Source organism: Xenia sp. Carnegie-2017, unplaced genomic scaffold (assembly GCF_021976095.1).
Source record: "Xenia sp. Carnegie-2017 unplaced genomic scaffold, XeniaSp_v1 HiC_scaffold_3, whole genome shotgun sequence".
Taxonomy (NCBI): domain Eukaryota; kingdom Metazoa; phylum Cnidaria; class Anthozoa; order Malacalcyonacea; family Xeniidae; genus Xenia; species Xenia sp. Carnegie-2017.
The window spans coordinates 1093601-1113028 of NW_025813493.1; the positions used below are offsets into that span (position 1 = coordinate 1093601).

At 34.4% G+C, this 19428-nt stretch overlaps 3 protein-coding genes across 5 annotated transcripts; all 3 read left to right on the forward strand.

The window, feature by feature from the left end:
* Window positions 1-166: 166 nt before the first annotated feature.
* Window positions 167-18862, forward strand: LOC124454468 (60S ribosomal protein L27a-like). Its single transcript, XM_047005280.1, has 7 exons — window positions 167-172; window positions 6225-6228; window positions 14951-14979; window positions 15145-15208; window positions 17168-17243; window positions 17697-17871; window positions 18712-18862. The coding sequence occupies exons 3-7, from the start codon at window positions 14977-14979 to the stop codon at window positions 18838-18840; spliced, it is 447 nt and encodes a 148-aa protein (XP_046861236.1). The 5' UTR covers window positions 167-172; window positions 6225-6228; window positions 14951-14976; the 3' UTR covers window positions 18841-18862.
* LOC124454469 lies at window positions 2991-4133 on the forward strand. The gene is made up of 2 exons (XM_047005281.1): window positions 2991-3211; window positions 3488-4133. The coding sequence occupies exons 1-2, from the start codon at window positions 3120-3122 to the stop codon at window positions 3837-3839; spliced, it is 444 nt and encodes a 147-aa protein (XP_046861237.1). The 5' UTR covers window positions 2991-3119; the 3' UTR covers window positions 3840-4133.
* On the forward strand, window positions 4937-13804 carry LOC124454464 (E3 ubiquitin-protein ligase TRIM33-like). Of its 3 annotated transcripts, XM_047005273.1 has the most exons (9): window positions 4937-6783; window positions 9459-9798; window positions 10213-10393; window positions 10457-10490; window positions 11164-11219; window positions 11383-11435; window positions 11831-11905; window positions 12365-12517; window positions 13358-13804. In XM_047005273.1, exons 1-9 carry the CDS (start codon window positions 5216-5218, stop codon window positions 13484-13486), a joined length of 2589 nt encoding a protein of 862 aa, XP_046861229.1. In that variant the 5' UTR covers window positions 4937-5215; the 3' UTR covers window positions 13487-13804. The 3 variants fall into 3 exon arrangements, with proteins under 3 accessions (XP_046861229.1, XP_046861228.1, XP_046861230.1); XM_047005272.1 differs by lacking the exon at window positions 10457-10490 and having other exon boundaries at window positions 4938-6783; window positions 10213-10427; XM_047005274.1 differs by lacking the exon at window positions 10457-10490 and having other exon boundaries at window positions 4938-6783; window positions 10213-10427; window positions 11831-11893.
* Window positions 18863-19428: the final 566 nt, after the last annotated feature.

Sequence of the window (19428 nt, forward strand, 5' to 3'; positions counted from 1 at the left end):
TCATAAGCAAATATATGTTATAGTAGTTCTTTCATAACATCATAGGAGCACACAAAAACTTGATGATGAATGCTCACTACATTATTTGTCTGACCAATGGACATTCTTCCATTCACTGATTGTCCAGTGGACGATAAAGTTTTACAAACTGTACCCAAGTACGCCGAGTACACTGTTTAAAAAGGTTTTCTCGTAACTAATTAGTTATTTCTTGCCATTCCTTTCATGAAGGGGACCTGGTATGTCGGTTTTCTCCGCTCTTTTAACGAATCTGCAAAGTCTGTTGTACTTGGAGAGGAATCATTGCAAGGCGTCTTCTTACATCTTCCCGCTTCTGCATTTGAGAACCGATCTTATCTTGTGGTTGTCTTTTTTCCCAGTCCAGTACCAGTGTTCTCCGCGATCTCCTTTCTTTTAGCGAGAACACAGCGATAGGAGATCTCGGTGAGATCACATTCCTTTTATACTTTTGCCAACCATTCCATTTAGCACAACGAGAACCCAGCTGATTTTTTGCATCTATCCCTGGGTTCTTTTGGCTCGTTCTTTCTTAGTTGTGATATCCATACATTGCTGTCTACAAAATTGCAAACTTTGTAGAATTCACAGCAATTTTCATAATGATTATGGGGAAGGCACTATGAGTGAGCATTTTCCTCTTTGGCTTTTTGGTGGCGGATGTTTTAACTCGCGAAGGCTTTATTTTCAAAACCTTCAAAATGATTGAGTTCTTTTTCAAGTTTGTCCCAAACAAACCACATGAAACATTTCAAATCAAGACAACTTATTCGTTCCCATTATTACAATTTAACTTAGGTTGAAAGAATTTAGACCATTTGACCCTATTGTAAACTGTAATATTTCTTTTTCCAACGTCCAGTGATGAGCTCTTTGTGCGGCTTCAAATAAAACATTTTTGTATATCATTGTTTTGTATAGGTATTAGTGCTAGATAAATTCCTCCTCCTTATACACCCTGTAAATATGCAATAATTTTAACATCAACACTGTTATTTTTGGGGTGTTGAACTAGCACTTTCTCTAGTGCTAAACTGACACCACCGGTGGTGTTAAACAAAGGTGTTATTATAACACCAATATTGGTGTTGATTTAACAACATATGACCTTAAACATATTGTAGCGTGTTAAATTTACACCTCAACACTTTAACACCCAATTAATGGTGCTGAAATAGCACCTTCTTCTGCCACAAAGGTGCTAAAGTAACACTGTTTTTTGGTGTTAAGTGGTTGGTGTTAAAATAACGCCATTAGCAAGAGTTACAATAATCTATAAAGGGCGGTATTTCTGCACCACTCTCCTTGTAAAATCATGGGTGTCAAAATAACACTCATTTTAACTGCTTTTTTAACTTATTTTTATACTTATTTACCACACGCGGCAAATTGTTTTTCTTTTCAACTAGTGGCATTTAAAATTTAGAATTTAACTACGTCGCGTGCTGAATGTGACGTAGTTTCAATCCGCCCTGTTCTATGATACCAAATGATATTTTGATTGTGTAATAATGTAATATACTGTGGATTTACCGCCTGTGCTTGTCTTCTGCTATATTCAAACTTGGTATGATATATATTTTTCTTTTTTAATATTTATTTGATGGGAAAAACGTGACGTGATTTGATTCTTGGTTTGTTCATTTTAAATAGCATCAGTGTTTTCTTCCATGGCTGGCTTGAAATGCTCTGTTTAAAATGCTCATCTTCAAATGCTCATCTTCAAATGCTCTACTTAAAATGCTCCCCCAATTTTCTTTCAGAACTCATCAGAAAACAACGTTGATGGAAATGATGAAGTTATGAGTGAAAACCTGTGTATTCTGTTACAAAAATTGACTGATTTTGATAACAATGACGGTGAGTGTAAGCTCGATTCGTTGAAATCGACAAACTTATGGTGGGTTTTGTATAAAAAAATCAGATTGCTTGAAAATACAACTTGTATTTTTTTCACCATAATTCGTTTGATAAATTAGACAAACAAGCAATTGATAATGAAATAAACCTTTGCTTGCACTATACTTCATGCAGTGCGCCTGAAACAAAAAACGCAACACGCAGATTTTAGCCTGTTTTCCACCAGCCGCGTATCGTAACGTATCGCAGCAAAACGTAACAAGGCGCATGCGTGATTATGAATTTGATGGTCAATAGGCGCAAGCACGCATGCGCCATGTTACGTTTTGCTACGATGCCTTACGATACGTGGCTAGTGGAAAACACGCTTTAGACATGCATATCGGCTTAGTTTGTTGCATAAATTTAACGGTATTTTGCAAAACGCAAAATGAGCTGATTTATGTATGGTCTGTTTTTTCGCGACACACTGTAGAGGTCATGTTATTATTCCTCCTGACTTTTCTTAAATGACAAATCTTTTTGCATGATATTCGAAAGATGAAGGCAAAATTTAGGGGTTTTTTGACCCCAGTCTTTCTTTGACCAATAAAACAAAGCTATGCTTTATAGAATTTTTGATGTCAATCATTTCCACTAATTAATCTTTTTTGATTTATCAATATTAGAGCAGCTCAAAAAGTTACAATATTTTTTTCACACTGATAATGATCATTTCTCAATAGTTTCTATACCTAGATAAAGGCATAGCCAATAGGAAACTCAAAAATGACATTGTTAAGCGTGTTCTTGTTGTATGTTTTGTCATTTTGCACAGAATCTAAGACTCATACGTTTTCAAAATCTTTCCAGTTATTTGAGCTGCACATGTGTACTTATATATAATATATTAATCCTAACACGGTTTTAATATGCACATGAAAACATGTGACTTGCACGAGATTTGCACGAGACTCGCACCTTCGGGATACTAGTCCGCCGCTCTACCTGTTGAGCTAACAAGCCCACAGGGATTGGAGACGAGTCAAATCTCTTTCAACTGCGTATGGACGAGAGATTCTCGCCACTATAGCAGTTTACTGGATGGCACCGTGTTTCGACTTTATTCCAAAGCCATCATCAAAGTATATTTATAATATATTAATCCTAACACGGTTTTTTAATATGCACATGAAAAACATGTGTACTTGTCTGTATTTTAGTGAAATCTCAGAAAGCGTGGTTTGAACAATGGACCTAAAATGATGGATGAATCCAGCAGGCTTAACAGCGTTGGTGATATTGGTGTAGCTCTTGCGGAGGAAGCAAGAAGAATTGGACAGCAATTAAAAGTGTAAGTAATGTCTTTATTTGGAATTTCTTCTATATTTCTTGACAGTGAATTTCAGATTTTCTTTTTTGCCTGTGGAATATTTAACAGTGTGCTTTCAGTGGCCGCCACGTTAGTCGAAAAAACCGTGAAGCGATTTTTTTGGGATTTCGTGTTCAGTTGAATGTTAAAAATCTTGAAACAACCGACCAACATGGCTGCTATGACGTCACATGAAATATCCCATTGTCCTAACAATTAACTTGCATCAACTATCAGTTTACTTTACAAAACGTTTAGGAATTCTCAATCTGCGAAGTATTCTAACCTCGACAGACCTAAATCTGTTCCGCGGACGTCTAACTTCACTGAAAACTCGCCACGCGAGACGGGAAATTCTGTTCGTGGTGTTGCGCAAGAGAACCAAAGGGAAAATGCTGACATGAGCCAGGAGGATGATTTCGGCCAGGAGAATAACTCCTTAACGGATGGTATCTTAATGGAACAATTGGCTGGAATACAAGGTGCAATTGAAGCGATGGAAAATCCTGGTTTGAATGACGATGAAGAAGATAGTTTGTCATTACTGATGAATGTAATGGAGTCGGGGGATTTAGGAAATCTTAGCGATATGCCATGGAATCTCGTATGAATCTAAAAGATTTATTTTAGTAAATTGGTGAATATCATTTAGTATCGATCACATGACGAAGGTAGAATTTAAAGACGGTTTTTCTCACACGATACCGCGAGTAATGACGGGTTAAGCTAAACTTGAACTTCGATTCTTAGGAGTCTAACTCTTAGACCTGTCATGGGGAATCTTTTATTTGCTGAATTCATTAGAAATTTAGATAATGGTAGATCTCAACTCGTTATCTATTGTTTATAATGAGTTTTGTTAGTTTGCAAAAAGTTCAAATCCTTAATTCAAAAAAGTCATGTTTTGAAATGTCACAAAACAACTAACCATTCAGTTCTTTTACACGAACATAAATATGTATGAACTGTCGTGGATGTCATGGATTGTCAATATATTTTAGAAGTGAGCAAAGCTTGCAACTTTTTGACTTTAGATACACTTGAACACTAGATTGCTTGTTACGCTAACAATTTATCATATAAGATGTAATTAGTATAAAAGTAGATGTCGTCGACACTTAGAGACTTAGACATAAACACGTCTCTCTGTCTATAATTACAGATAAAGAAAAATTGAAAATGTTTTACATCTGCGGACGGTATTAAATATTTGTAAAATGCTATGTTGTGATTTCATCTATAATTTCTGATTTATATTTTGGTGAACTGTTCAAATTGAAATGTAAACACACTGAAAATTCTCAATGTATCAAGATTCTGTTTGCATGTATGAACTATTCACTTGGAACTAACCAAGCCATCAGGTATTGTTTGTGCGTTGATAGTTAAAATTGTGTGTTTCAAGCTAGATTAGACACCAAATTTCCACTAACATTGGCTTCAACTTACCCTAATGTCAGTCTACCCTTACAGTGGTTGTTTTAAGTGCGTTAATGAAATATGTGATTCTTCTTTTCAATTGTATATTTGCATTATTTGTCAACTTTTAATTTTCGAAAGATAATGAATTATTGTCAATTTGCTATTATGTACTTAAGTCTAGTTGTCATTCAAACTGCAATAATGCGTGAAGTTTACAGGTGTTGTTGTCTAAATGCGTTGATGTGTCATGTCGAGAACAAACATGTTTCAGCGCGTCATGCAGGAAAATACTTGATAAATATGAGCTAAACAACGTACATTGAACTGGTGCTATTGTCGATTAAGATGAAACGACATTGTTCTATGATACCAAATGATATTTTGATTGTGTAATAATGTAATATACTGTGGATTTACCGCCTGTGCTTGTCTTCTGTTATATTCATTTTGCCGTTTTTGCGGGTGTAATAGCCTGCAACTTCCAACCCACCTTCATACGGTAGGGTAAACTGGAGTCTCACACTGACCTGGTCTAAGTTGTTTTACTTCATTATCTTTGTAATAATGAACGTTATAGAGACTATTGAAATTGATAAAGAAGAGACTGCTGTAGCTGTGGAAGATAGCAGCTTACCAAAATCGTGCTCTATTTGTAAAACTGGCTTTGATAGCGTCGCTCCGAAACTATTGCCATGTCTTCATTCATTTTGTCAATCTTGTTTAGAGGATCGTCTAAGAGGCAACGAACCATCCACGACATCTGCTGTTCCATGTTCGGCCAGACTAAAATGTCCAAAATGTGGCCAGGAGTTTCTTGTGCCAGCTAGAGGGGTTGCAACTTTAATTGATAATCAATTTATACTCGATATTGTAAAGAAACCGAGTCGAGAAAATGAATCTGCAAGTCACAAATGCACATCGTGTGAAGATGACAGTGATGCTTCATCGTTTTGTTTAAACTGCTCAGAATGGCTTTGTAGCGCTTGTGTACAGGCTCATCAACGCGTTCGTGTAACGAAAGATCATGAAATTAAATCGGGGGAAGAATTAAAAGAAAGTCTACGAAATAACAACCGGAGCGAACGTTGTTTATATTGCAAGAAACATCCTAGCGAAAAATTACAATTGTTTTGTGTGAAATGTGAACGATTGACGTGCAGAGATTGCCAACTTCATGAGCATAAACACCACCAATATCAGTTTGTCAACGAAGCTGCGGCCAGGTATAGGGAATTCTTTAAGAAAAAACTGATATGTTTGGAAGAGAAGCTCGCTCCCCTCGCCGAATCTATTGACTCGGTTAAAAATTCAACGACACATTTGGAACTTAAATCGGAGGCTGTTGTCAACGACATTAAAAACACTTCAAATGATATCATTTCTGCCGTGAGGGAACGCGAAAGTGTCTTGCTAAACGAATTGCAGGCCTTAGTTCAATTTAAAAGAAAACTCTTACTAAAACAGACGAAAGATTTGAATCTTATGCAGGCAATACTAAAACACAATCATGAGTTTACACGTCATGCTGTACTGAATGGAAGTGATGCTTCACTGTTGATGACACAACGACAACTGGGCTCTAGGATTCAGAACTTATTGAGTTTAAAGTATCGCGTTACTCCAGTTGCACCAAGTGAGTTAAAGTTTGTATCTGAATCAGTAAAATTGTGCAATGTTATAGCAAAAACAGGTTCGGTCATGACCCAATCCAATCAAAGGTCCAATCATCTCCAAGCTCGAAGTACCAACCCACCAGCTTACCAAACTGCAATGAAAATTAATCCCTTCCCTTTGTTAAATAATCGTCCTGGTTTGCATACAACAATGAATCCCAAACCTTCATCAAAAGTTTACCCAAATGTTATAACGTCACACATTGGTATGCCTTTGCATGGTGTACAAAATTCTTCCATGATTCATCCTTCAATTGCTCAAGCACCAAACAGAACTAATCCTATCCCTCAAACAACCTGGCATGTACAACATAGTCCTAGTAATCCCCAGGTACCTAGTTATAACTCAAGACATTTAATGAACACTGATGTATCAACCATAAATTCTTCAAGAAAGGCTGTGGATGTGTCATATCTTGTTAGACAGCCAACATCTCTTCCCACTCAAGTTAGCCCAAGGTTAGTAAGCTGTAAATTTCAACAAATCAACATGCTTTTTTGAAAATGGCATTTACCTCCAAAAAAGTATGAAATTTATGAATTGTGAGAATAACGGGTATTGGCAAGTTAACTCAATACACCCTGATTGTCTTTTATGTGCTCTATGTGGATGCAATTATTTATTTTAAACCTTTGTAATGTTTTGTATTTTTGTTCATTAACTTCAACTGTTCTATGAACGACGTAAATATGTAAGACTTGAAAGTTCGTATAATTAATGATTGAAGCCGTTTAATGGCTTGCATTTCCGAACTTTAATATGAGACAATTATTAAGACACTAATCTCTAAACTATATTCCACATGCAGAGGCATAACTAGAATGTTAATTGGGAGAGTGTATATTCATATATTCCGTTGTGCCCTACTGATTTCTTTTGAAAGTGATTTGAATTTCAAAAGAAATAAGTAGGGTACAACTGAATATATGAATATAAACCCCAATTAACGTACTTGTTATGCCTCTGTCCACATGAGCATCTACTAGTATTACCAATTAATGGGTGTTGCTACATATTCTCAATTTTATATGATTGGTAATCATCAAGGGACAAATTTCCATACTTCAGTCCATTTGAACATCTCTGAGGCCAATCAATCTAAATAGAAACATTTCTTACGTACCATGATCAAAGGAACTTTTGTTCAAGACATTTTTATTTCCTGTATTGTTTGTTGTGCTATGATGAGAATATCCCTTAAGACTTCGTCAGATGAATAAAGTTTGCCAAATGGTAATATTTGATTCTCCCTGAAAACTAGTCTCACCCATATTGTCCATCATGATTGAAGTGTCACCCCACCCTACCCCCATGCTGTTTATTAAACTTTGTTGAAGTGCCACCCCACTTTACCCTCATGCTGTTAATTAAAGTGAGTTGAAGTGCCACCCCACCCTTCCCCAATGTAGCTTATTAAAGTTTGTTGAAGTGCCACCCACCCTACCCCCATATTGTTTATTAGAGTTTGTTGAAGTGCCACCCACCCTACCCCCATGCTGTTTATTGAAGTGAGTTGAAGTGCCACTTATCCTACCCCCATGCTGTTTATTGAAGTGAGTTAAAGTTCCACCGCACCCTATGCCCATGCTGTTTATTAAAGTTTGTTTAGTAATATCATCTTTCATGTTATCTAAATGACATCATGTTTGCTTATCTTTAATTTTGTGTTTTCAATATGAATATTATGAACACCTAAACACCATCATTTTAGACGATGGAAATACGTTTTTCACAAAATTGCTGCCAAAGCTGCTCAATATTTGATGATTTTTTTTTAATTATATATATATGTAGTGCCTAATAATAGGTTATGTATAAAATTTCTATTTGAATGAGAAATGTACTCAATCATCAACAAAAAGCGCCGCCGCGTTTATAAGAACCGTTTGACAAAAATATTCCAATAACATTAAACATCTGCTTCCACCATCTGCCACTAAATACAATGTGTCGTGATTGCCAGACAACATAAAAGCTGTTCTAGGCGTAACTATTTACAAATAAAAATATGCAATCTTTACAACAAAGAAAACATTGTGGTTGGATAATAAGGACGATTGGTATTTTCATGGGCAATGTGCCAATGTAGTGTTGATTGATAAAAAATGCAAAACATTATGTCGACACGCCTCTTTTATAAATAATTGACACGTTGCTGTTTGTCGGACATTCGTGAAATTCTTGCTTGGCGCCATTTGTCTGTCTTGTCTGACGTTTTTTTAATAAGTGATGAAAGTTTGAATTTTGAAACACACACCAGAACCAGAACTAGAACCTTATAAAAAATTAAATTAGTTGATCAATTGTTACGTTGTTTTTTTCTGGTGATGAACCTGATCACTTCTTTAACGCTTTCTTAAATAAGATTGGAAAGTGTTTTAATATAATTTTATATATAGTTATATCGTTTATATAGTGCTATATTTATTCTCCTGGCGAGTGTGGCAAGTTAAACAACTGCCATACGAAACAGTTCTGTAGGGAATAAATTTCGATGAAGTAATTCGTGGTTTATTTTATTTTCAATTAGTTATATAGTTATATAGTTACATAATTTTATACATAGTTATATAGTTTTATAACTATAAGAAAGAAAGCGTTATAAGAAAGTGTTTTATTAAAGCGTTATAAGAAAGTGTTATATTAAAGCCTAATAAGAAAGTGTTTTAAGAAAGCGTTATGGAAAAGAAAGCGTTATAAGAAAGTGTTTTATTAAAGCGTTATGGAAAAGAAAGCGTTATAAGAAAGTGTTTTATTAAAGCGTAATAAGAAAGTGTTTTAAGAAAGCGTTATGGAAAAGAAAGCGTTATAAAGAAGTGTTATAGTCTTCTTTCTAATTGAAAACGAATCATTTGAAGTGTTAACTGCTCTACAAGACAACTTCAACGATATCAGTCTTCTGAGGGGATAATTACTTTTAATTGTTCCAGTTGCGTAAAGTTTATTCGTGTTGTGTAAAATATTTAGGTCTTCACTCACTATAAAAACAGTAAATCTCTAATGAAGTGTTAATGTTCGGAAATTTACATGGCACAACCAACTTTGCGGGCTGGCTACGTCACTACGATAAAGACAAGTAGAAATTCTACTTTGATGTTTGTGTAACTAACTGTTAGTGTTTTAACATTTTCAGCTCACCGACAATCAATTTAAACAACATGCTAAGTAATATCTTACGACGAGATAATTTACCTACACCTCAAGCACGTGAACGCTCTGCGTCAGCACCCTCAATATCAACTGTCAACAATCAATCATCCTCTCCAAATTTACCCCGACCCTCCCCTGATCCTTCACAGTCCTCATCAACTCCATCACCTAGTCCTGTACTTTCCAGCAAAACCCTTGTTTCACCCATACAATCCCCTCTACCTACTTTTGTTGAATCCGAGATACGGGAATCCGCTGGTATAAAGATTAAAATTGAAAAATCTAATCTTTCTCCTGAATATGACTGTTCTGTTGTGAAAGAGGTTGGAAAAACTTTCATATTACTTTCTGTAGACTCTAAAGATTCATGAAACTTTGAAATATTGATGTGTTGTATCGGGACTTACCCCGCTTCTTCCTTACTTGTCGTTTTGTTGCCTATGTTTGGCAGAAATGAATTGTGAACGAGTAACTTTTTACAAGTGCCCCTCCCAATTTGTTCTCGTTTTGTCACATGAAAAATATATTGAAAATATATATATGTCAGTTTATGGGAATTTTGCTTCGTGTTTTGAACCGTCACGAGACAATTGTTTTGGAAAAAAAAAGTTGAATTTTGTTTTAAATGAGAAATTTTTTAAGATCCATTATTTTAAAATTTTCTGTTAGGAAACGAACCACTCTCCCTTGAAACGGTGTTATGTTGGAATTACTAATCGAATAATTTTTCATTTTAGGAGCCAGATTTAGCATCATCTCTATGCAGTTGTTCTACAGGTAAAGAAATTGTCCATGTTTCATCCTCACCAATGAATGGTCCACCATCGTCCAACAGCAGTAACGATGATTGGTGTGCTGTATGTCATAATGGTGGAGAACTGCTGTGTTGTGATACATGTCCTAAAGTTTTCCATTTAAATTGTCATGTACCATCACTGACTTCTACACCAAGGTTTGTTTTACCTAAAGTTTTCCATTTAAATTGTCATGTACCATCACTGACTTCTACACCAAGGTTTGTTTTACGTACCTTGAAATTATTGTTGAATTGATGATTAGACTACATTAAATGTGGGGACAAATCTAAAATTTGTTTTCAAAATTGTAATTATCAATCAAAATGGATGGTCATGTTAGGCTATTTTCAGCTTAAAATGGTTTAATATTCACCATAGGTAGCACTATAGCTTACGTAAAAACATTGAACTAAAAAATACATGGAACGTAACCTTTAGCAAACAGTTGAAACGAAATTTTACAACCAGACACGCGAGATTTTACCCCAGACACGCGTGTGTAGTGTTTCGAGCTTCTCTCGCGGAGTAATAATTCGTTGACTACACACGCATGTCTTGGTGTAATCTCGCGTGTCTGGGTGTAAGATTTGGCTTCAAAAAATTATTAGGGTTTTCTATTACAGGTAGCGTTCCATGTATTATAGTTCAGTGCATAAAAATGATTAAATATCTACCATGACACTATATAGGTTTAATTAAGTATTGTGACTATGGATTTGCCCGGCGGAATGCGAATTCTTAATATGAATATAAATGCCCAACATATACGTATCTTTCAAAAAGGCCATCGATAAAATATTTTTAACGATAACGTTTCCTCTTCTAAAGCATACAAAGTTGCATGATTTTCAGATGTATCTAATATTCTGGTATTTTATGCTAACTCGATAGTGATTCTTGGAACTGTGGTTTATGTGAAAGCTTGGATGCACCGCGGAAGCAACATGGTAAAAATAATCTCTATTTACTGCTCCCATGTTATTTTTAAATATTCTATTTCATTCATTGAATAATTTTCAGTCCTAAAATACGATACCAGTAACTGTATAAAACCAGTAGACGCAAAGAATTGTCTTTAAAATATCCGAATATATTCAATACTTCATGTAGAAAATGCGAAACGTCGTGCGCCAGTCGATGGTATTTCAGAAAGAGACGCTAAGGTGAGTGCTTGATGTAGAATTCCTTAGTCTTCCACTTTGAATGTTTTTTTTCTTTTTTAAAAAAATTTCTTCACCTTTCCTTATTAGTTATTCTAAGGCTTTGACATGTGAATTGTTTGAACGTGCGAGTAAAGTTACTCGTTTGTGAATGTAGTATGTCCAGGTTAAAGCAGACAGTTAACATTGACACTAGCAGTTCTTCTCGGTACTTTATTAACCTGGACGATCTACATCTACAAACATTTAGCTTTAGCATGTATGTTGTATATTTACCATGTCTGGTCTTGGCACTTGTTTTTTAGTTCTACTGTTTGCCCGATTTTTTGTAATATGCTCAGTTAATAATGCCATGCGCGTTAACTGTTATACATTGCATCAAGTGCTTGTGTTTATAGAGATGTGAAAAAATGCTGCTGGAGTTGTTTTGCCATCCCGATAGCACACCGTTCCATGATAAAGTTAGTAAGGCTGTAAGTTTATTCAACGTGTATTTATAATAATTTATTCTATGTTGTATTGTTTTTACACCATTATAACGATTTTTGTAAAACATGAAGCCTTAGTGTGTACAGTCTGAGACTCGGAGTGTTTCTAAATTTTGAATATTACTCTCTTGCATGTGTATGGTTTCAGACTTGGTCAGAGATGACCAATGTGTATGATTTCGACCAAACACCTGGATTACTTGAACTTCACTTCGACCAATTCAAAAATGCATTAACAAGTTTGATTCAAAAACTAGGTCGTACGATTTTATTTATGCTGCTATGAACCAGTTCATCACTAAAATCCTTCCTTATTGTTAAAATCATCCTGCATGTAAAAGTCTCAGAAGTTATGCAGTAAGCAGTTGACATTGTAATACAAATAATTCATAGTTTTTTCATTTACTTGCATTTGAGCAACGTTTTTATATTACGTACATGTAGGTGCCGAACTATTATAAAGTTATACAAAAACCCATGGATCTCACGTTGATAAAAACCAAACTTCAACCAATGCATTTTGAGCACTATAACTCTGTAAATGAATTCATCGCTGACTGTAAGCTGGTCTTCAGTAACTGCGCTCTGTTTAACGATGTAAGTTCCACCTTTCTTTATTGTACTTTACTAAATAATGCCATGCAATGAATTGCATACCTGAGTATTTTAGCGCAAGGTTTACTGATAAATATTTTACATTGATCTCGCAGTTAGTGATTTAGTAAAAACTCGAAAGGTTCACTCAAGGTCGTGGTTTTCCGAAACTTTGTACTATCCCTAAATTGCTAGTTTCTTTACCACGATTGTAAAAGAAAAAACAACCTTTGCAAAGTTTGTGCTTTTGTTTTGACTCAATGCTGAAACAATGATAAAAACTGCATCCATGATATCATTGCTCTGCGTGGATACAATAACTAAGTGTTTAACTAAGGATACAATAACCAATAATTTAACCCGTGTTATTTTATTGTGTAAAAACTTCTGAAGCAAACAAGTTCACAATTGTCGATATGTCATCGATTTTAAGTTCCATGATTTGATTAATCATAACTTTCTTGAAATAGTTCACCATTGTTCCTACTTTATTTAAATGGTTTGAGCCCGGGAGTATCGTTACATGTTTGTAAATGTAGATCGTCCAGGTTGGTATACTCCTGAGAAGGACTGTTTTTGTTGTTGTTGACTGACGTTTCGACAACCTTTGCGGTAGCCATCTTCAGAGTCAAAAAAACAAAAAACAAAAAAGAAAACATATTTTTTTTTGACTCTGAAGATGACTAAAGTTGTCGAAACGTCAGTCAACAACAACAAAAACAGTCCTTCTCAGGACTACACCAACCTGGAAGATCTACATTTACAAACATTTATTTGCACCGTGGTATTGTTTTAAATATTATATTTGACAATAAACGAAGGAAATATATATTTTTATTTTAGGCTGAGTCAGATGTGGGAAAAATGGGTAAAAGATTAGCAGCAGACTTCCAAAATATCGTCCGCAAATATTCAGAACGCGATGATGACATGGAGCCTGCTGCAAAGAAGAAGAAAGAAAATGACATTTAAACATGTTTTTCACACGGGTGTAGAATTGAGTACAATTGGTGTTAAATATTGAAATATAGTTATATTTCTTATTTATTTTAGGGTTTATCTTCGAATTTTTTATCTTACTCTGTTGTGTCAATTTGAAATCTTCACTTCTGCAGTGATTAAACTAAATTTGAAATTCGCGCTGTTTTAATCAAAGTTTCGGCTGCCATATTGCTCTGTTGATCAATGCTTACAAAAAATTGTACATTATCAACGTTTTTTTATAAGTCAGATCAAGGTCGTTTGTAATGTAGAGTCACGAATGTAAATATAAGATGAAACATACTCCAATTTGAGATATATTGTATTGAGTTTACCGTTTCAAATACCTTTTTCCTCTGTGCGATTTACATGTGTGTTGAGATATCCGTCAAATTTAAAGTGAGACTGCTATTTGCTTCCTATACTGTGCCAGAGGCGACGATATCACCATGGAGCAATGGTAATTACTGGCTAAATTATTTTAAAGCCATCATCACAGAGTCAGAGTTTTTTATTATAAAGGGCAGGAACCGAACAAAATGGAACGGGTTTGTTGTTTTTGTGTTAGAATTAAAAGTTTGAGTTTTGGTTCGGGTTGGAATTAAGCGTCAACCATTGGCGTCAATATAGATCCTGCTAAAATTAGCAATTATGTTGAAATTGAGTTTGTTTGCCGGTATTTTGTTTCTTTTTTAGACAGCAAAACAAGGAGTCCTCTGAAGTCTAAACTGCCTTCGTTCAAAATTGCTATGATCCTGTTAATGACAGAGCCCTCTATTACCAATACGATGAGCTACACCTTAATTTATTTTGCATTCGAATGGTAAATATCAAAGCCCAGCGAAGTGCTTTTAAAAGAGACTTCCTACACAGAAATAATATAAGAAAGAGTATTTATATAGGAAGCATAACGTTACGTCTTAACTCGCAAGGCAACATAAATTAAATTAAAAGTTGTGTGGAATATCTATAAGTTAAAGTATTTGCAGCATACTGAATTTCGTGAATGTGATTGGATAAAAGATATGACAATCAAGATTAGATGATATGTTATGAAGTAGGATGTAGAGATACATAAAAGATCTTATATAGTTTTGTTATAAATGACTCTTTCATTCAAAAGCACTTTCCTTTCATATTTATCATTGGAATTCGCTTCGCTTCCCGCCTAGAATCACACTTGGTCATTAATTTGAATTATTGTATTTTTTCAGAAAAACTAATGTCAAGAGTAGTGTACAAGGCTTCACTTTACTCTGAAGATGACTACCGCTAAGGTTGTCGAAACGTCAGTCAACATCAGCATTAATACTCCTTCTCAGGACTTTACTAACCTGGACGACTACATCTACCAACATCTAAGAAAATTTATATGATGTAGTACATGACGTATTTCATTGAACCAAATTACCGCTGGTCTCAATTGACTAATGAAGGCGCGGCTATCTAGTCTTTGTCTCTTTCTTTACCACGTAGAAGTTATGGTAAGATTTATATAGTTTGTTTTAAATCCTTTTATATCTTCATTGGTTTGAAACATCGTTCTTGTAGACCTCTCTTATATGTTATTGTAATACCTTTTTTACTTAATTCGTGTCATATTTCTCTCTTTTATATTATACTTAACTAGCTTTTGTATTTTATTTTAGACGGCTCGGTTGAAAAAGACTCGAAAGCTTCGAGGACACGTTAGCCATGGCCATGGTCGAATAGGTAAGTATTGAATGGTTGTTGAAAACTTTCAATTAATATTTTCGCAGCAATTTGTTTGCATAAAGCTTTAAGCTAGAGTAGAAATGAGCTTAGATCGGTTGATTTTGTGCTGTTATTAATTTTCCCCGTGAAAGACTTAGCTATTTTCATTTACCTACCACCCATTGCAATGGTAGAATTGCTTACGAAAATGGGAATATGCGAGTTCTAAGTTTTAGTAATGTAATTCAACAACATTACAAACAATATATATTTTATTTGTGTTCCAGTGAAATGTTGTAGATTGTGAAAATGTTATTGACTTGGCACATTGTCTCTTTATTTTTGTCTCGCGGCTGGCCTAGATTTAAATGTGTTGAAGTTAATAAATGTTGATGGTCTATAAAACATCAGAATAAACTGTAACTAGTATATAATAACTCTGAGGAGGATTATGATGGGCAGTATTCATTAATTCTTGACATGTTTAAGAAATTGTTTCGACATCTTAACTTGGACTGTACATAAACCATGGTGTAAGACCAGCTGTTGAAATCACTTAAATACATTAACTATTGATTTATTTTTTCTCCAAAACCAGGCATAATGTTTTTGCACAATTGTAGTCTTGAACACCAAGGTGCTTCTAAAATGATCAGAAAAGATAGAATCTGTTCAAAACTTTTAATTGTCATTGTTTATATGAATGTGCGGCCTGATACTACATGCTGTCTTATAATTGTTTGCTATTTTTTACGTAAACAATAGTACTCATACAAGGTTTTAATGCCATTTCTAATCAAACAATGTGGAAACTCAAAATCTGTTCATTGAGAGTTGTAATTATCCCAGATGATGGGATGTGAGGGAGATTTGAAACATTTAAACCCATGATCAACTGATTGCTTATAATTTACCTTAACATCAAACTCTTCTCAACCAATTCACTGAGGTTACATAATTTACCATAATACTATTTATGATCAAGGTAGACTCATTATTATGTCTAGGTTGAATCCAAATCTTTTGTACATTGAAATATATATCTAAAAATCAAAATACTTTATGAAATGTCTTATTGGTAAAATTTTGGCTGGAAAATTTTCCTTAGAAATTTTCTATCATTTTGATGTTATATTTGTATTTTGAATTAAAATTTAGCTGTTGTAATGTATTCAGACATGCCATGGATTTGCTATGGGACACATCAAATCTAGGACTAGGTTTTTGTTTTATAATAAATTATTTACCATATGGACACATTAACTAAGGATTTTTATAAAATAAACCCAATAAAGTGTGTGGTCAAAGCCTTGTTTCCATCATCCTGTGCAAACTGATCTGAGCTCAATCAATCAAAAGGAATTACCTAATCAATCATGAATACATTATAGAGCAAAATTATAACGCTTGTTCAAAATTTTTCTGTCGCATTATTGTTATTTTATAAAAGAAATAAAAATCTTTTTTCATGTTTACACTGGCTTATGCAAACCTCAGAGACGTTTGTTAGAAATCTCAACATTCAGTCTTGACCTTGCACTGATATGCTCTAAAGTTCTCCTAAAGATCTCCTCGGTTTGCAAAAGCCTGTGCATAGATATTGTGTATCATAAATTTCTGTACATGTTTGTAAATGTAGATCGTCCAGGTTGGTATAGTCCTGAGAAGGACTGTTTTTGTTGTTGTTGACTGGCGTTTTGACAACCTTAGCGGTAGTCATCTTCAGAGTCAACAACAACAAAAACAGTTCTTCTCAGGACTATACCAACCTGGGCAATCTACATCTACAAACATGTAACGATACTCCCGGGTTCAAACCATTTACTTTATAAATTTTTTTATGTATCAGATGTTTGTACATTTCCATACATGTTGCTTACATATTTAGTCAATAGAAATTTCAAATGTCAACAATCAGTCAAACTATATGTCGACATATGTTGTAAAAATTCATTTCATTTGTATTTTTTATGTAAGGTAAACATCGTAAACATCCTGGTGGTCGTGGAAATGCTGGTGGTTTAACACATCATAGAATTAACTTTGACAAATAGTAAGTGGAAGTTTTGAATATCTTATTTCAGTGGAGGAAATTGCGTCCGAAGAGATGTGTTTTTTAAAATGTTTTCCTTCATTATTGACTCAATCGATGTCGTCGAATTATTCACAAATCTTAATTAAAATTGTAGTTTTTTTAGAAGATTTGTTATAACGGCTTTATTCCTAACTACAAGTCTGTATAATGAAAGCTATACCGTCAATGCCTGTGTTCTACTTTGTACGTCATTTCCAGCATTTGGTCATCTACGCAAAAAGTCCATGATGACAAAATTTTTGACCTTTAAAATACATTACAAGTGTTCTTGAAATCGATTTATTTACACTACTTATTTCCCTCGTCCAGATACGTATTTAGGCAACTTTAGTACGCGAGCTGATTATTTCTCAATAATATCTTTCTTGTTTATCTTCAGAATTTTGTAATTTTGTTTTTCAATGTTTTTAGCCATCCCGGCTATTTTGGCAAAGTTGGAATGCGATACTTTCATTTGACAAAGAATAAATATCATTGTCCTACTATCAACTTGGACAAAATCTGGTCATTGGTCAGTGACCAAACTAGAGAATATTACAAAGACAAGAAAGATGGTCCCGCACCTGTTATTGATGTTGTCAGAGCTGTAAGTGTTGACGGTTTTGTTCTTGAGGATTAGCAAAGTACAAGTCGTTTATTTCATTTGTCTATTTGGTGTCTTATCCCAACACAATAATTTGTCTTAAAAGAAATTGTAGAAATGGATAAACACAATATGAAATAACTTAAATGCTGTATTATATACACGACCGAATTTACTGAATTCATTTTCATATTCCTAAATCATCGAGGCTTAAGCACCAGTGAATTGAATTGCAAATGATAAAATTGCTGATTGTATAGTAGATTCATGATGCATAATGTTTATCATTTTGTTTTGTCAAATAAAAACAATGAAACGCGTGCAGTGATTGGTCTAGAGTTGTTTTTGCATTAGCCTGTGCAAAACACATCTGAGCTGAACCAATCAAATCGATCAATCAGTCAAAGAGAATTTGCAAATCGATCACGAATACATTTTAGAGGAAAAATTAAAATGCTTGTCTTTCGCGTTATTTTATTTTATAAAAGAAATAAAAGATGTTTTTCGTGTTTGCATTGGCTTATGCAAACCTCGGAGACGTTTGGGAGAACTCTCGAGCATGTGCAACCTTTGGTCTCGGCCTTGCACTGATCAACTCTCGAGTTCTCCCAAAGGTGTCCTTGGTTTGCATAAGCCTGTGCAAACACAGTGAACATCTTTTATTTCTTAAATGTAAAAACATTGTTACACGACTGTTTCCCATTTAACTGTTTTGCCTAGATGTTCCTCAACCAATTTATGTTCAAAATTCATTGTGTTATATTTCAGTGGAATTTTTTTATTTCAAGTTTGTAAACATACTATTCGGAAAAATTTTGTTGTTGATAATTATTTTATTTCTAGGGCTATTTCAAAGTACTTGGAAAAGGGCTACTGCCCAAACAACCAGTAATTGTAAAGGCCAAATTTTTCAGCCGCAAGGCAGAAGAAAAAATTAAAGAAGTTGGCGGAGCCTGCATTTTGGTGGCGTGATTAAATAAATTATTCATTACAACTTTTGTCTTTGTTTTTATTTAATGCGAATCGTGTAGAGCGCATTTTCTGCTTGTGTTTGTCGTAATTTGCACTAAAATATCAATTTTTAAATGCCTTTTTTCCACATAACATTGTTAAATGCCTTTTTTCCACATAACATAAAAGTTTCTGCATTTTTTCCCCCCCACTTTATCTTCATTGCAAATGAGCTCATAAACGTCACTGGCTATCGCTTCGTTTTTTAGAATTGCCATTTATATGTGACATCTTTTAATAAATTCAAACGTGAACTAATCCATCTAAACACGTGACTCTGTACAAAAGCATTATGCAAAAGTCCTTAGCATCTCTACGTTTGTGGTCGTTTTTGCGTCTTACTTTTCCATCATGGTTTTCATGCCATTGTTTCTGTCAAATGATGGGTCAGATACGATCGTTTTGTTGACTGGGGATATTAAATTTTAGTAGCAGTAAATGAAACATCCCAGTGTGCATGCATAACAACAAAACAACCATACACATTTACACGAACGATAAATTAACTGCTAAGTCAAAATTAAAAGTATACAATACTTTAATCATATA